The sequence below is a fragment of the Channa argus genome, chromosome 13 (genome assembly GCF_033026475.1).
Source record: "Channa argus isolate prfri chromosome 13, Channa argus male v1.0, whole genome shotgun sequence".
Classification (NCBI taxonomy): Eukaryota; Metazoa; Chordata; class Actinopteri; order Anabantiformes; family Channidae; genus Channa; species Channa argus.
This window is the reverse complement of record NC_090209.1, coordinates 20,790,092-20,808,396: the sequence shown is the minus strand read 5'-3', so window position 1 is coordinate 20,808,396 and position 18,305 is coordinate 20,790,092. Positions and strand designations below refer to the sequence as shown.

Genomic DNA, 18,305 nt, shown 5'->3' with positions numbered 1-18,305 from the left:
GGGCTTTTAAAGACGCTGGGCATTAGCTCAGTTTGCCCAGGCAATTCAGCCAGCAGCCTCAGCATTACTGTGCAATTTTCCTTGTGTCATAATGATTTCGGAATTCGGAAATACTTAACCCAATATTCCTGCCATAGTCAGCATACATGACTATGCTGATGCTTTATCTTGCATGTCACTGCAGCATACGTGTAGCCAACTTTAATGTTCATGTATATATTGGCATATTTATGTTGTTTGGAATCCTGTAATTGTGGGATATTAAACAAAAGGTATTTTTAGTTGTTTTTTTCCCACCATATTGTTTAATCTGCTACGCAGATCAGCACGGCCATGTCTGGTACTATCTGCATTTCAAATCTCCACAGGTTCTATCAATAAATCAAATGACCCCTGTAATCATTCTTGCATATATCTCCACGCTGCAACGTGTGGCTTCAACAAACTTTATTCAAGGAGGAGAATCATGACTATCAGGTAAATAAATAACGATGACGTGTTGCATTCAGATATCTGAAACTACTTCCACGGCTGGCTGTATTTCCTAACTCCCTTGATTAGATATGCTTTCGAAGGCTAGAAGAAAGTTATTTGATAATTTACTATTATCCCATTACTATATACCAGGTCTCCAATTGCGAAACCCCATCTTTTGTTACTTGCATCTGCGCAAGAGTGGCTACTCTTTTATAGGCTCTTTGGTTAACATACGCCAAATATCGCGATAGCCGCCTCCCGAATCACTACGTAATGTGCCGTGCTGCTTCTAGCGGCGCTGGTGACAGTGCTGAAAGCTGTTGGGGTGAGTTTTTATAGTTTTCTCTTTTTATATAACATTTGAAACATTTGTCTTTAATGTTGGAGCATGATATAGTCTATTTCTTATCCAGTGGTTCTTCATAAGTGAACGGTTTATCCAGCGCTTAGTCGTACGCACAGCTCGGGCCTGGGTGGGGGCAACCCGTGTTTTTTTTTTCTCCTCTCACCATAAATCACCGTACACAAGGACCAAGCAGTCAAGCAGCATGCTAGCTAACTGTAGCTGCTATTAGCAACTTAGCATGTTGAACTAAACGCCCTAGTTAAGTGTTTACCGGCCAAATAAACTGCCCTGTTTTTTTAAAACCTACCCAATGTATCAGAGAGACCGCTCCTGGGTAAAATTGTTGTTTGACACAATGGAAGACGCGATAAGTGAATAAAACACCCTCTACTGGGTTGACGTGCATAGCTAACAGTTAGCTTCTTTGTTATCCCATCCTCGTGCCATTAGCGCAGATAATGTAGCGTTAGCTTTTTTCCGTTATCGGCCGTTTGAACGCAATACATTCACGGATAGTTTCGACCGTTAGCTACAAGTTTACCTCGTATATGTATCTTCAAAAATAATTTATCTTTCTTACCGGCAATTACTTTCCTATCGACCAAGGTTAACTATTCCAAATGGTGCCTTTTATTTCGTTTCTATATATATGCGTAGCCTTACACGGATAATTTACAAAGTGAAGCAAGCGGTGCGAGGCAGTAATATTTAAAAAAATTTAATCATTATTCGTTCATTACATGGATGCCGAACATGTCAAATGTTTTCTAGGGCACAAACAAGTTTGTGTAGAATGTGCGCGTTTCAAGGATGGGGCCATGAAATATTAAAAAACGTCTTTTTTTTCGAAAGGAGTTGGGTCGGGTTAGGTGCACGATTTGCGCAAACTTTCCGACCAGACTCTTTGTAAAAACAAGCACGTAACTTGGAATATTTGATGTGCTAACCATTGGAGCTGTCTTGTGGCCTACCCTAACATTGTCACAGTGAATTACTTGACTTTTGCAATCGTGATAAACCCCCGGGGATAACATTCGTGGCTTTTTGTGACTAGCGAGATGCTAATCCGTGTGTTGGATTGGAATAGTAGGTTGTGTAACGATGGCTCAATAAAGTCGAATTAATGTCATATTTAACAGGCAGATTTACGCTAACTTAGATGCGATTGTTTGGGTGCGTGTTATATCTGGCTAGCCTGGTTGTGACGTTTCCGATAGCGCTGCATGTCGCAACGTGTAGGATCAGGCCATAACAGTTGTTCCAGCTGAGGATGGCGGATTGCTCGGAGTCAAATGGTCGGTTCTGTTAATGCGGTTGTTCAGGCCCAGTCCACCGTAGCATTTTAACGTCAAAACTGAAAAGATACAGACCTTAACGTGGGTTTTTTTTAGCTCCTCTGTATTTAGGTCCGCTTGTATGCCTCATTTTTGCCCAGCTAAACTGTCGTTTGAGACTCAGTAGAAAGTATTGAAACAATAAGTAATGCTTTACTGGAATAACAGTGGGTTTTTTTTTTCCTTCACAACAAAAAGCATATTTTTGTGGGTCTTGTAATTATCTACATATGCTTGTTGGTTTATCTAGAGTTGACATTTTAACATGAATACCAATAAACACAGAAAACAAATACTGCAATGAATCCCATCTGACTTTGTTACATTTTAACTTCAGGAAGCATGAGGGAAGGGAGTCATTTCTGATTTGTCATGTGTCCTGTGTTGGCTCACCCAGCATGTTTTCATCGCAGTGTATTTAGGTCAACAACGCTCTGCTCTAACCTACTGATAGAGAGAGGCTTCTGAGCTTCTAACCAAAAAAAGTTTTACGTGCTTAATATATTATTCTTGGTTACTTACCTGCACAACAAACAAAGTGTGCAAAACGGTGTAACATTTGGGCACTAGTCAGTAGTGATTCCATAAATATAGCATGAGCTAAAGGTATGTACAAGGACTTGTTGATCTGTAGCTCTTGTCTGCTAGTCAGCTGTCTGGTATTGTGGGCTGTATCTAGAGGCATCTGAGGAAAACCTATTTTTATACTACGAATCTCGAGGCAAAGTATCTAGTGTGCTCAAAACATGAAGTTGCTGGTTCAGTGATTATGTGACAGAAAATGAGGGATCATTAGTACAGTAGGGCTGCGAGATGTGATGATCAGTTGTGACACTAAAAAGTACCAGTTCATATCATTCATTTTTCTTGTATTGCCAATCACTCTTTTCGGCAGTGCAAGGCAGCTTTCCTGACACAATGTAGATGGGGTAGTGTAGCAACACAAACATGTACTGAGGGGAGCGAAGGTGAATGAACACTTTGGTTTTGAAAGACTTAATTTACTTGTGTTGGGCAAATGAAGCAGCATCAGCATTCTGCACAAAGTTTGCAGTGTAGTGGTTATGCTCATCTATTTATAAAAAAAAAACACTAAATGGTAAATAGTTGCTTATATAGCGCTTTTATCCAAAGCGCTTTACAATGTTGATTCCCATTCACCCACTAAAATTAGCTTTAAACACAGCTACAGTTGCTGATTGAATATTGGGAGTTACCGGAATCTTCTAAGTTGTATTGATTGCTTATTAATTACACAATGCATGAATTCTGTATACTTTGCCACCTGGTTGATTTTGAAAACTTGCCAAAATGGTCCTTAACAGAAGATGAATTGAATATGAATAATTCCCTCTTTGTCAAGTATGAGAGAGAGAGAGAGAGTTTTTTTTTTTTTCCCTTCAAATTGAAAGAAGAAATCTGCTTTTCCATATGGTCATTTTACTGAACATCAATGTAAAGCTCTTTCATGATTTATCATTGTTTTATCAGGATACTAATTTCTGTTTATCACAATGCCCTTCAGTAAATTATATTGCTCTGCCTTACTGCAGACTGAGTTATGAATGAAAATTATGTCAATTAATTTGTTCAAGTGAAAGTTATCAGTTTTGCTCAGCTAACAAACCTGCTTTTTTTTCTTCTTTTCCTCAACAGTATGAAGTGAAATAGAACTGAATTTTTGTACCATCCGCAACTGCTTCAAGTTCAGATCATAACAAAGAAACCGAAGATAAGCCTACAAAACAAGCAACGTTGCAACACTGAAGATGTGTGGAAAAACTAGGATCATTTCAAGGGTTTAAAAAACAAGAAGTAACCAAATCCTGAAACGACCAAAGAACACATCTACCCAATTGAAACGCAGAAGAGAAGCAATCCTATGCCCAAGCATATTATGAGAAGACAATAACTGATCTGAAACCAGAAGTTTGTGCCTACTCAACAGCTTTGACAAAGCACACGTCCCAACGCTGCTCCTAGCCCTCCTCATCCTCACCACACCACTGACTCACCACTGGGGTGTGGAGTGGGCTGCTATCTGCTAGTTGTTTTCCCCCCACAGTCCTGAATCTTTTCTTCCCTCTATTTCTCCCACTGTTTTCATTGTAATTTTTTCTAAGCAGTGTTATTACACCTGCATTTGCCTTTTTTGTGCTAGATTTCTCCCCCCCTTTTTTTGCTTTATGCAACCATCTAGAACTTGTGCCAGAAACGTGTAACAAGTGTGTGTGTTCAACTGTGTGTGTGAAGAAATCTGCAGGAACTGCATAGTCAGAGATTCGCAAGATTCAAGACAGCATATAAAGGTGAGTATCAATTGTAGTGCATTCTTAACATGTGATCTTTCCCTTAATGTGAATTATACTTTCACTTTTTAGTTGTATTCTGAAGAATATCCTTCCTCTACTGTGCAAATACATTTTCCAAGTAAGGGGTTATACAAAAAGTTAGGTTTATTCAGGCTATGAATGTTAAATTTTTACACTTTCCCCTAATATCCAGATGTAGTTGCATGACATAAGGCTTCTGTTTATGAATATTTAGTTTAATTGAAGTTTGGGGTTTTATATTTATTTGTGTACACTGTTTTCACTGATTAGGACACTGTCAACCATAGAGAAATAGCAGCAAAAGCAGGTTCCACTGTGCATAGGTAGGAATTAATTATTGTTCATGATGGTTATAGATTTTGCTGTCTGGCCTTGACAGTACGCTTCATTTGGTATAATTGCAAAAGGGTTAAACTGAGTTGAAAATTTGGTTCCAGCACAACATTGACCCCTACGTCTTCACTAGCTAAAGATAACTGTTAAAACTTCCCTTATGCCAGCTGAGCTGACTGGCCACCGCCTCCCAAAAGTTAAATTGGTTTAATTTAGTTTGAGATTGATTGCCTTACCACACCCACTCTGCACCTTTTTGGCTTTTCTGTCGTTTTTCAATTCATCCTTCCCAATGTTTGCCGTTTCGACTCACTCCCCAGAGATAGAAGCCCACAGTTATTTTCCTTTGTGACACTTGGCACACTGGCTGACCTATTTGCCTTACCCGTTCTGTTTGTTCCTTTCTTCACCCTTGCAGACATCCAGCGGTGTATCATTGGGTGGTTACATTAAAATAGTACTTAACAATCAAGCAAAAAAATTCAAATAACCAAGTTCAGCAAGTGCTCAAGCAAGTTTGGTCCAGGTTTATGGGAAAATATGGGCAGCCCCTGGAAAGGCTTTGTTGAGTTTACCTTGCCTGCGTCGCCACCCACCGCGTTTGTTAGTGCTGACCTGAGCAGCACCTCCCCTGTCGGACTCAGCCTGACGCCTTATGGCCGATCCGTAAGTTTCACATTCCCACCTCTTTTCTACGTGCCCCACCCCATTGAACACCCATCCACCCACCTTGCCCTGCATCTCTCTGCTGTGAATGGCTTAACTTTTCATCCTTTTTCGGGCTCCCGAGAGTAGCCTCTACTTACTTTTATTGCTGCAGGGTAAGGGGTGTTCTTCTAATCAGGTTGCAGAAATTTGGAGCTTATGGCCTTTTGTTTTTTTTCCTTCTCCCCTTGTTTTTGGCTTTGCGTCACAGTCCAGTAAAACCTTAGTTGGGCCGCAACAAATGGAAATAATTTTAACGCTCATATCAAGTCGATGCTAAACCACATACCACTTTGCCCCTAGGAAGAACTGGCTTAAATGACTTAAATGGGTATTAAGTGCTTACACAGAGGTTTTGAACTATATGCCTTTTATTAATAAGACTTTTTATTTATTTTTAACCAAGAAACTTGACGGTAATCACTGTCTTGCCAGTCTAATTACTCAGGCTTCTTGACAGTTAAATGTTTAGGGTGTTAAAGGATACAAGACCTGTGTATGTGTCTTTTGGTAAAACCAGCTCTTTGTAAAAATGCTGTATAGCATATAATGGAAGAGGCTGCCCTGGGATCCCCTCATAATCCATAACCCATCACCAACTTTGTCCATTGTAGATGCACCGCCATTTATTTGATCTGTCTTTGCATTTCCTGATTTTCCTTTTCAGTATTTTTTTGTTTTTTGATTGTTTGTTGTTTTGTTTTTTTCTTCCTGCCTTGTGTGACATACAAAGACGTACAAAACTGTCTGTTTAAACCATCAGGTTTATCTTGTCGGATTTAGATTCTGCCCTTTCTTGTCCCGTTCAAGTATTCTTGCAGTGCATAACTTTCAACATTTCGTTATGTTACAGCCTTATTCTAAAATGGATTCTTTTCCTCCAAAATTCTACAAACATCCTATAATGACAATGTGAATGACTTTTTTTGAAACCATTGCAAATTTATTAAAAGTAAACGAAAAAATCTCATGTAGATAATTATTCAGTCTTTGCCATGACACTTAAAATTGAGCTCTGGTGCATCTTATTTCTACTGATCATCCTTGAAATGCTTCTACAACTTGACTGGAATCTACCTGTGGGAAATTCAGTTGGCTGGACATGATTTGGAAAGGCATACTGCTGTCCATATAATGTCCCACAGTTAGTACATGTCAGAGCACAAATCAAGCCATGAAGTCTGAGGCATTGTCTGTAGACCTTCAAGACAGGATTGTATTGAGCCGCAGATCTGGGGAAGGGTACAGAAAAATTTCTGCACCATTGAAGTTCCCAGTGAGCACAGTGGTCTTTATTATCTGTACACGGAAGAAGTTCGAAACCACCAGGACTTTTCCTAGAGCGGGCCAGCCAGCCAAACTTGCGGATGGAGAGAGAAGGGCGTTAGTCAAGGAGATGAGAAAGAACCCGATGGAAACTCTGAAAGACCTCCAGCATTTCTCTGTGGAGAGAGGAGAACCTTCCAGAAGAACAACGCTCTCTGCAGCACTCCACCAATCAGGCTTGCATGGTAGAGTGGCCAGACGGAAACTACATCTAAGTAAAAGACATGTGACAGCCCAGCCGAAGGACTCTCAGACCATGAGAAACCAAATTCTCTGGTCTGATGAAAGAGAGAATGAACTCTGACCTGAATGCTAAGTGTCATGTCTGGAGGAAACCAGGCGCATCTTTCCCCCTGGCCAATACAATTCCTACAGTAAAGCCTGTTGGTGGCAGCATCATGCTGTGGGGATGTTTTTCAGCAGCAGGAACTGGGGGAGACTAGTCAGGATCAAGGGAAAGAGGAATCCAGCAATGTACAGGGACTTCCTTGATGAAAACTTGTTCCAGAGCTCTCTGGGGCAACGGTTTATCTTTCAACAGGACAACAACCTTAGGCACACAGCCACGATAACTAAGTAGTGGCTATGAAACAACTCTGTGAATGTCATTGAGTGGCCCAGACTTGAACCCATTTAAACATTTCTGGAAAGATCTGAAATGGCTGTGCACTGATGCTCCTCATCCAACCTGATGGAGGTACTGCAGAGAAGAGTGGGAGAAACTGCCCAAAATAGGTGTGCCAAACTTGTAGCATTATACTCTGACTTGAGGCTGTAATTGGTGCTAAAGGTGCTTCAAAGTATTGAGCAAAGACTGTGAATAATTACTTAACATGGGGGAGAAACAGAGAAATATGTTAAGTTATTTTATTGTCACTTACTTTAAAACTCCTCCCGACAATGTTCTGTCTCGGTGTACTAGTCATCTGAGACGTTTTCAAAGTAAAGTTCACAAGCAGTATCATACTTGATACTCAGTAATATTGCTTCTATGGGGACATGCGTATGGTGCACATCGTGTTACTTTGTGGTCTTAGTTTACTGCCTGGCATTTTTGCTGTCAGAAATTCCCATATAGATTATGTAATGGTTTTGAAGAGCTAATAGTATGGCATTGGAGATGTTTTTGTAGTAGATATTGCTGTAAAATTGTGAGTTGTATAAATTACAACCCCCAAAAATCAGGTCCCTTGGTCAGAAAAAACTATTTTGCACTCTAAGGCTGGGTAACTGATTTTGTATAACATCCTAATAACCTGTGGCATCTGGAAAACATAAATAACAAAAAAGCCTTAAATGTATGACGCTGCTCCTTGTCAAAGTTGTCGCCTCCTCCCACAGAATATCCGAGTCCTAGCTCCATTGTCAAAAATGAAAAGGGGCTCCTCTGAACCTCCAGTGGCTCGCAACACTGGCTCTGCCCAATCTGCCTCCGCTGGTCCCATGCCTATTCCCCGCTCCTCCTCTGTCTCTTGCCATCCCCACCCAGGAAGTAAAAAACACAAGCGAACTCCCTTGTATCTGAGATCAGTAAGAGGGCATGTTCACCGATGCCCATACAGACCTAACCAGTTTAGCGAGCTGCTGTTGTGTCAAGTAGCTATTGCTAACTGCATGGTTTGTCATCAAACAAGTTTAACGAAAGTGTTGTGGCAGATTTTGAAGTGATTTTTTGGGGGGGGGTTACATTTTAGGTATATGTATTAATATAGTAGCTGATTAGTAGAAGGAAGTTAACAGTCTTTGATAATTTGTTTGCCTAACCAGAATTGCTTGACATTTCTGCAGATTAAGTGCACAGATGCATATTGGCCCAAAATCATTGGACAAATTTAGTGAATTGTTGCCTTTAGTGCATGACACAAAGCAAACCAACAAGTGTTTGTGTTTTGTTTTTATTCAGTCAGTGGTTCAAATCACCCTGAAATTCTGTGTGGTCCAGTCTGTTTTGATGACTAGATAACCTCAGAAGACTGTAATGTCACTTTACTGCTCCCCACACTTCCTCTTAAGTGTGCTGTGCATGTTTTTTTTTTTTTTTTTTTTTTTTGGTTTTTCTTTTTGGGTTTTTTTTTTTTGGTTGGTTTTTAAGTTTGGAAAAAAGACTGCATTGAACATAAACAACTTTTATTGTAATTTTGACCCACAGGATGCATTGTAACCAAGATTATCCTTTTTCGCAGATGAGTTTTGACCCAGGCATGCTCCATAACAATGGGCACACTGCATATGCCAATGGCACAGGGCCTGGAATTAGAGAAACTGGTGTGGTAGAGAAACTCCTGACTTCCTATGGGTTCATCCAGTGCTCTGAACGTCAGGATCGTCTCTTCTTCCACTGCTCCCAGTACAATGGCAACCTGCAGGAGCTTAAAATAGGAGGTGAGAGGCCTTTTGAATTGCATATCACTAGTATTTCACTTGTTGATGAGGGAAAACATGCTACAAATGTTGAACAGGTATGATTTGGAGTGTGCTAAGTGTTTTGATTTTTGTTTTCTCTTCCCTCAGATGATGTAGAGTTTGAGGTATCCTCTGACAGGCGCACTGGCAAGCCCATAGCAGTGAAGCTGCTGAGGATAAAGCCAGAGGTGCTGCCAGAGGAGCGCATCTCGGGCCAGGTGGGGCCAGACCTGCACGCCTATCCCTTTTCTGTGCTGCATGGTTATATTCATCCAGTTAAGGAATACCATTTTATTTTTGGTTCTGTCCTTGTCTGTCAAAGTAACATTTATATGGCCCATTGTGTGTTTTGGGCTGGTGTGTAGTTCTAGCTGAAAAAAATTGGTAAAAGTAATTTATGATCAATCATCACAACAACATCTACTGGAGCATAGTAGGTCAGGCTACAGGACAGACAAATCTGACATCCATTTGACATGCTCATTCTGGTACACAAATTATTTGTTTCATCCATCACTTGCAGAAACATATTTTAATTAGGCCTTGTGACTAGAGTGGACTTAAGATTTGCACACTGTGCTAATGGGCTCTACCTGTAATTTCGTCCCTTTTTCTAGGTTGTATCCGCAATCCCGGTGCACTTGGATGGAAAGTCTGCTCCTGGTCAAGTGCCTACTGGCAGTGTTTGTTATGAAAGAAATGGGGTGAGTAAAGTGGCATGTAGTATAGCATGCTTGGTCAATTAAATGCATAATGTTAATGTAATCCCTACTATGCAGGATTTATTTGAATGTTCAGTAAAGTAATGGTTAATGGGTGTGTCCTTAAACATTTTTTAAGAAGTTGAACACTGGTGCAACTTTCCACAGGAAGTGTTTTACCTTACCTACACTCCTGAAGATGTGGAAGGTAATATACACCTGGACACAGGTGACAAAGTCAGCTTTTACATGGAAACTAACAAACAGTAAGTTTCACAGCAATATGATCTATATAATTTACTGTAATAATATCCTAATCTTTATAATATTTATTATGACGACTCTTGTCTTCTGTACTTTTTTTTTTTGGCATACTTGTAGCTATAAACACAGTGCAAACTTCAAAATGTTAAGCTTATAAAGGACGGTGTTGCTTGCATGCAGATTTTTTATTTTTTTTTATTTTTTAATTTTTTAAAAATTGTGACACAATCAATGACATCACACTGATGCCTTTGAAGTTTTTAAGGCTTTGAAGTTTGCCTAACCATTGTACAAGGAAGCCACCTCTGGTTTCAGCTGTTATCTATTTCAGCGAAAACAGTTCAGCTTTCTTTCAGCTTTGCTTGCTTTGCGCCAAAGCATTCAAAGGGCATTTTTTCTTTCGAAATGCTTTATTATTTCTGTGTTTTTACTTTTTATAAAAAAAAAATGTAATGTCAATTTTATTTCAGTACTGGTGCAGTCAGTGCTCGTAACATTCAGCTTGTGAAGAAAAAGCAAATGAGGTGCCAGGGTGTTGTGTGTGCTACAAAGGTAAGGGACACTCATAATTGGCTCAACAATTGCATTGAGCAAAAAGGACAAAGTATTTTTGTGTTAGCTTACTCTATTAGCAAGATAAGTAATGTTTTATTTGTAAAATAAATTGAATTTATCTTTTTATTTTAACCGAGGTTGCCCAACTTTATAATTAAATACTATATGTATCTGCTTTACAAAGTGATTTCCGCCCTATTTGATCATTTACCTCAGCATTTGCTAGTCTTTTAGGCATGGAGCTCCCATTGTTACTGGCAGTTTGATGTGGCTGTTAGGTTTAAAAGTGGTTTGTCTTTCAGGAGGCCTTTGGATTCATTGAGAGGGCAGATGTGGTGAAGGAGATCTTCTTTCACTATAGTGAGTTTAAGGGTGACTTGGAGGCATTACAGGCTGGGGATGATGTTGAATTCACCATCAAAGACAGAAATGTAGGTGTTAAGCTTTTTCAGCTTCTTTTGACACCTGTACCTCTTAAAGACTTGCTTGATTTTATGTGTATTTAATGTTGTTTACATTTTATGTTTATGTGGACATAGGGTAAAGAAGTAGCCACAGATGTAAGGCTTCTCCCCCAGGGAACCGTTATCTTTGAAGACATCAGTATTGAGCAGTTTGAAGGCACTGTTTTTAAAGTCATTCCCAAAGTTCCCATTAAAAACCAGGCAAGTAGGATACACTACATCCATCTGCAGAGATGACTTCTTATATAGTTTAAAATGCTTGTATTCTAAAAGCAGGCACGAAGCTATGACTCACCAACCAAGAATATAACCTAGTAATTAAACACATCTTTCTTTCCTACGTGCACAGAATGACCCTCTGCCAGGCCGTATCAGTGCCCAAATTGGTTTTACTGATAAGGAACTGCCGTTTGGTGAGAAAGACACAAAGTCCAAGGTGACCCTTTTAGAGGGAGACCACATACAGTTTAACATCTCCACTGACCGCAGAGACAAGCTGGAGAGGGCTACCAACATTGACATCCTACCAGATACCTTTACCTTCACCAAGGAGACCCGTGAAATGGTGAGAATTACAACAAAGAACTAAAAAAGAACTTAAAAAAAAAAAAAAACCTTTGGAATTATCATGAAATTAATACCTTTGTTGCCATTGTCCTTTGCAGGGCGTGATTGCAGCTATACGTGATGGCTTTGGCTTCATTAAGTGTGTAGATCGAGATGCCCGGATGTTCTTTCACTTCAGTGAAGTATTGGAGGAAAGCCAACTGCACATCTCGGATGAAGTGGAGTTCACTGTTGTGCCTGTAGGTCCAGTTTATAAGTGTTCCACAAAAGTATGTATTCTGTCATTACATAAGCAGGCAAATTTTAAATATGTAATAATAATTACAAAAGAGAGTAAATATTGTGTCATTTGTAGGATATGCTGTCAGCTCAGAGGAACCATGCAGTGCGCATCAAGAAGTTACCCAAGGGCACCGTGTCTTTCCATACCCAGTCTGAGCAGCGTTTTGTGGGTGTGGTGGAGAAAGAAGTTGTTGCAGTCACCACAAAAAATGCAAGTCCCACCAAGGGCAAGGAAAAGGTATCATTGGTCATATGAAAAGTCCCACAAATGTACCCCCAGTACATTCAAAAACATTAGCATCTTAGTCCACCCTAACCATCCTATTAAACCTACCATTTCCCTATCCAATTTTTTTGTTTTATTTTAGTTCTAATTTTCCTTTTTGCTTTTTTTCTCCAATGACGTCCTTCTGTTCATGCTTCTTGTTGGTTAGAAAAAAGACAAGGTAGGACTGAGACCTTTTGCATGAAGCCACTTGAATGCCTCACAGATAATTTGTGCTTACTTTCTAGTACATAAAAAATTTAAAAAATAGCTTACACATTCCACTAACGATTTGAGAAATAACTTGTTGATCTTGGATAGACAATCCTAAAGTCAACAGTTTGCACGTAATACAGTAAGAATGTAGTGTGATGCTGAAAAGACTTGCTGTCTAATGGATTGTCTGTTTTTCTATAGGGCAAAGTTGTAGAAAGGGTTAGTGTTTGCAGACCTGTGACCAACTTTTTTTTTTTATTTTTTAAACATCTTCAGCGTTAGAAACACAGAATTAAATTGAATCAGTGATTAGGAGGGCTGCACAATTGAATTTTACACAATTTGGTTAATAAACTTTGAGACTGAACTGATTCAATCCCATTCTAAATTTTGAAAATTCCCTGTTATTTGATGCCAAATGTTGTTTAAGCAGGGTTGTACAGTGTGATCATTTCATATGACTGAAAGTTACTGTGGGAATGTGAAAAAACATTTGACTCTGCAGCCGCAATTCCTCACTAGGAATGCCAACTGATTCTCAGCTTTTTATTAGCACTGAAAGAAAGCACTGAGAGAGATTAGCAGAACCAAAATCATAATTATTGAGTTATTGATATGGTCCGACCTCCGTCTATGTGGCTGGTGCAGAGCTAGGCTCTACAGAGACTGAGAGCTGCATGAGAGGAGACGATATACAAGTGAGGTGTGCTGTCGGCTGAGTTGGAACAGTCAGCTTCTATGCTTGAACAATATACTCTCTGGAAGAAACAAGCTGATAAGTGTTTCATTAAAAGACCTGTCAAAGGATAAACTTGAAGCAAAGCAATCATTTCAGCTTTTTCCACAGTCTCATCTATCAGTATGTGTTAACGGAGAAGGTTTGATTCCTCGTCGCAGTGACAATGCTAAAATTACCTGTATGAACATTTCAGTTATGCTGAGCAAGTTCTGGTGGATATAGTCTTCAGCTTCATCCCCTGAAGTACCAGCAGGATCTGTTCAGCGATAAATCCAGAGTAAAGACAGGATCAGTTAGTGATAGTGACTGATTTCTATGTTCTTTTTAATTTTCACACACATTTTGACACTGAGGATTCTTTTTTTCATGTTATGTACAATTTACATTTACTTTTGTATTTTTTACATTACTTTTTACTCTGTTAACTGTAGGAAGTTGGAAAAAAATGAGTAAATCACCTTTCATGAAACTAAACTTCTTTTAGTGGACAAATGGCAAGGTGCTATAATACTTGTAAACAATGTAATTACATGGTATTTCTTGGAAGTACTAGAAGTATTTTTGAGGAACCAGTATCACGAATTTACCAATACCCAACCCTACACAATACATATGTACATATTATTATCCCTCAATCCTAAATCTTTTTGAGCCTTCATTAATATAAGTCCCGTGGATATGTTAGTTATTTGATTCTTTTGTCCATTCACACTGCATTTAAAGCAGTGTTGTAATTACTTTCCCAGCAAAAAACAGATTAGTGTAGTAATGAAGTGTAAAATACTCCTATCCATTTTACTTTAATCACGTAGCCTGCCCAGCTTAATTTTTGCACGTTTGTCTAACAGTAGTAGTAATTTGCATGCTGTGGCTTCACCTTGAATTACTGTGAATAGCTGAGAGCCATGAAATATGTCAGTACTAGCGAACTGTTCCCAGTTGTTGAAACTGCATTATTTATTGAACAGGCTATGTTGCAGCCTTCCACAGTAGGTGTAATACAGTTGTTGTAGACTAGACTAAAGCTAACCAACTTGCTGCTACAGCGATGCCTTGCATATCCTGGTACCTCCTATACACTTGCATAAGCTAGCTTCTCACCTTGTTTAAATACACTAGCTTTTTTTAAATCCACTAATTCAAATGAGACGGTAAAAGCCTAAATCAGGTGTAGCATTGATGAGACAGTTCGCCTCATTAAGGCATTGGTAATCATCATTAAGTGTATGTGTTGTTTTTCTTTTCTTTTTTTTGGACCATCTTTAGGAATCTGAGGAAGGAGTAATTGCATATGAAGACTGTGGAGTAAAGCTCACTGTGCCATACCATGCCAAGGATCTAGAGGGAGGTCACCCACAAGTTGGAGACAAGGTATCAGAATAGATCTAGATCTAAAAGCAGATCTTGGTGCAATGCTGGGGCTGTTGATTTGAAATATTTTTGTAACCCTTCCCTCTGACTTGTAGTGGAATAAAAATACAAATAACACTAGCTTCCTTTGGATTTAGATGCTAGAATGATTCATTTAAACAATACTGTGTGCATCTAAAGATAAAAATGCAAATAAAAAAACAAATATGCAAAGTTATCTCTCCAAACTTTGTGGGGTCTTTCTTTTTTTTTTTCTCTCTCTCTGTCTTTCTGACATTTATGTGATTCAACTGTTTTTAGGTGGAGTTCTCTATCAATGAAGTCAAGCGAACTGGCCAGCAGAGTGCAGGCTCCATCAGGGTCCTCAACCGTAATGCCTCAAATGCCAAGAGACTGCATGGATTTGTTGCCACACTAAAGGATAACTTTGGCTTTATTGAGACAGCAAATCATGAGCAGGAGATTTTCTTTCACTATAGGTAGAGGTTTCTATGTTGCCTTTGGATGATTTTAGTTGCTCTTTATTTAGGGTTTTATAAATGAAAATGTATATTATAGTAATATTTGTCCTCTCCTCAGTGAAGTGTGTGGAGACCTGGACAATTTGGAGTTGGGGGACACAGTGGAATACACACTCTCTAAGGGAAAAGGAAACAAAGTCAGTGCTGAAAAAGTCACCAAAGTGGCTGCAGGTAGGGCGTGTTTAATTGCAACTTTCTCCACAAAATCATGTTGAATATGGAGTATGGCTATTGGAAGTGTCTACAAATTAAAGATACATTGTCCACTTCTAGTTAATGGCATTGTGGAGGATGGTGGTGCCCAAGTGATAATGGGGAAAGTCATCCGTCCTTTACGCAGTGTGGACCCCTCTCAGACTGAATACCAAGGGCTTATTGAAGTCACAGAAGAAGGTTGGTAGCAAGTTATTACACAAGTTATAGATTTGATTTTTAATGAACAGTGAGTCTTTAGCAAAAAACAAAAAAGAAATCCCCTTGTTCTTGATTGGTATAGGTGGAAATAAAGGCCAAAATTATCCATTTGGAATCATGGGTATGGCAAATAAAGCAGATTGTCTACAGAAAGGAGAACTTGTGAAGTTTCAAGTTTGCACAGTATCCCAAACTGGACAGAAGATGGCCTGTAACGTCATCCCACAGCGTAGAGCCATTGTGGAGTGTGTTAAAGACCAGGTAGGGATACATTTTTCATCTTGGCTTTGATATTTGGATTCACGTGGATCAGAACCCTCAGATTTTGGATTGGTTAATACATTGTATGTTATATTGGCGTGAAATGCTGCCCATTTGTCAATCCTAAAGTGTTGTTTCGTTGCTCACCAGTTTGGCTTCATTACATATGAAGTTGGTGAGAGCAAGAAGCTGTTCTTCCATGTAAAAGAAGTCCAAGATGGCCTGGAGCTCCAGACTGGGGACGAAGTGGAGTTCTCAGTTGTCCTTAATCAACGTACAGGAAAATGTAGTGCCTGCAATGTCCGCAGAGTCAGGTAATGCCTTCTGTCAATCCTATCAGAAACCTTAGTATGATTCACTTGTGCCCTAATATATAGACATTAGCTGTCAGAGTTTATTTTCAAAGCCTTTCGTGACCTTGACTTTACAGTGAGGGGCCTAAACAAGTTGTGACTCCTCGCCCTGATCGTCTGGTAAATCGACTAAAGAGCATCACTCTTGACGACGCCAGTGCTCCACGCCTGGTCATTCTGAGGCAGCCCCGTGGTCCTGACAATTCAAAGGTACGAACAAGCTTTGACAAATTCCTAATTATCATTTAGTATGTTGTATGCTGTGTGCACAGAATATGTACCTGGGGAACATATGAAGTAATACATCAAATTTTAAATGTTGCTACACCCAGTCTTCCTTTTTGGCTGTAATGATCTTATACATCCATACGCTCTTAGCAAGTAGAACATTAGATGAATCAGATCAGGTTTTAGATTTTATTACAACTGTTAACCTTAATCATGTTTATCCTGCTGTTACAGGGCTTCATTGTGGAGCGCAAGACTCGTCAGCCTGGTGTCATTGACTGAGCAATACAGAGCCCGCCCCATTTGGTGTTTGTGAGATGTCCCAAAGGGCAACAGTACGGGAGAAGGGAATTTTATTTGACACATGCTTGTACACACAAGCTCATCCATGACTTACGCACACATACAGTAAATGGCATGTGTAATATTTGTCCCCATTGATACTTGCAAAGGGAACTGTCTCATTTGCCTCAATTCCCATAAATGAGTTCCACACTGCAGTCCACATGGGATCTGAGTTTTTGTGTGCGTGCGTGCATGTGTTACATCTAAAAGTGGTTATAGTATGTAATGGAGGTGTTTGTTTCTGAGGGCTAATCCCCTCTAGATGAGTGACTGTGTGGCTGTCTGTCCTTCCTTTTTGAATCTCTTGTCTGGAATTCTGCACCTGTAATCTATCCAATAGTTTGCCTGGATGAATGACTGTTGGCATGTCTTTGAGCTTTCTGGTCTTTTTTTTTTTTTTTTTTTTTGGTTTTGGTTTTGTTTTTCCTTCTCCCCTCTTTTTTTTTTTTTTTTCACCCTCGTGTTTGCTTATTTACTCATGGAAACGTCAAATGGTTTCATTATGAAGTTTCCACTACTGTATGCTTTCCTACAAAACGCATAAAGCAAAGTTCCCTCCATAAGGAGGATCATATTTCTCATGTGCAAGCTTAAACTGAGGATTCTTCTCTGCTCGTTTTTTTGAGCAGTTTTTAAAATGCTTTATTGAAGCGCTGATGTGAAAGCATGGTGTGTGATGTGCTGATTGAAGTAGTTAATCTAATGGAATTTATGTTACCAGTATGGAGCTTTTAGATGCCTTTTTGGTATTGATTAGCTCCACGTAAGCAATTTTCCCAGGTGCAGAATTCCTTGTGGCATCTTATATCTGCATTTTTTTTTTCTTGCACATATTTTGCTTTGTTTCATTGAAACTCAATCTGCTAATATTGAATTAAATAAGGTGCCTAAAAAAATAAAATAAAAAAAATTACAAAAAAAAACCCTTCAAGCTAAATAAATTCGGGGGTGAGAGCAACACAGAACATTTTGTTTCTAGCCAATCACCAAAATATTGAAAATAATCTTAGGGCGGCTTTCTTTTCTAGTAGAAATAATACTGATATGCATCCCAAACCTGTGGGTTGAACTATACTGTATGTAACGTGTGCTTTTTTTTTTTGTTTGTTTCTCCTTAGTGAAAGTTCAAACTTCAGATATAATGAAACAAATTTAACTTAAAGAACAAAAAAAGGTAATGTATTAGAAATTCAGTTTTAAAAAAAGCATTAAGAATCAGGATATCAATTATGTTCTGGAGACCTTTTGGATGAGCTGTTGTGCCTCTGTGCATTAAGTTACAGACAAAATTAATTTCAGCTTTGGAGATCACCGGGTTTAGTTGAACCATGTACAAAGGTTCTCATGTACTTTTGTTAATGGTCTTGGATGAAATAATTGAATTAAAGTTTTATCAAAATCATGAGTGTTGGGTTTTTTTTTTTTATTTCAAATTTCTGCATTAAGACTACAGTGAAAAATGTCAAAGCACACACTTCTATTATGTAGACAATTATAGCTTA

At 39.1% G+C, this 18,305-nt stretch overlaps 1 protein-coding gene across 12 annotated transcripts; it reads left to right on the top strand.

Moving 5' to 3' along the window:
• The first annotated feature begins 647 nt into the window (after positions 1-647).
• On the top strand, positions 648-18,205 carry csde1 (cold shock domain containing E1, RNA-binding). 12 transcript variants are annotated; one of them, XM_067528390.1, is made up of 22 exons: positions 648-802; positions 3,814-4,466; positions 5,242-5,489; positions 8,196-8,384; positions 9,038-9,236; positions 9,366-9,475; positions 9,875-9,961; positions 10,127-10,224; positions 10,693-10,774; positions 11,080-11,208; positions 11,317-11,442; positions 11,591-11,806; positions 11,907-12,047; positions 12,164-12,328; positions 14,577-14,681; positions 14,982-15,160; positions 15,261-15,373; positions 15,476-15,595; positions 15,699-15,877; positions 16,028-16,191; positions 16,308-16,440; positions 16,693-18,205. In XM_067528390.1, the coding sequence occupies exons 3-22, from the start codon at positions 5,364-5,366 to the stop codon at positions 16,738-16,740; spliced, it is 2,709 nt and encodes a 902-aa protein (XP_067384491.1). In that variant the 5' UTR covers positions 648-802; positions 3,814-4,466; positions 5,242-5,363; the 3' UTR covers positions 16,741-18,205. The 12 variants fall into 12 exon arrangements, with proteins under 12 accessions (XP_067384491.1, XP_067384490.1, XP_067384489.1 ...); XM_067528389.1 differs by having other exon boundaries at positions 11,907-12,077; positions 15,672-15,877; XM_067528388.1 differs by having other exon boundaries at positions 9,366-9,532.
• Positions 18,206-18,305: the final 100 nt, after the last annotated feature.

Bases quoted from the DNA above. Each gene is read 5' to 3' on its own strand.
- csde1 (XM_067528383.1), top strand. From the start codon at position 5,364: ATGGGCAGCCCCTGGAAAGGCTTTGTTGAGTTTACCTTGCCTGCGTCG. The intron at 12,329-14,576 runs GTATCATTGGTC...GACCATCTTTAG, and splicing joins CCACCAAGGGCAAGGAAAAG to GAATCTGAGGAAGGAGTAAT. The intron at 15,161-15,260 runs GTAGAGGTTTCT...TCCTCTCCTCAG, and splicing joins GAGATTTTCTTTCACTATAG to TGAAGTGTGTGGAGACCTGG.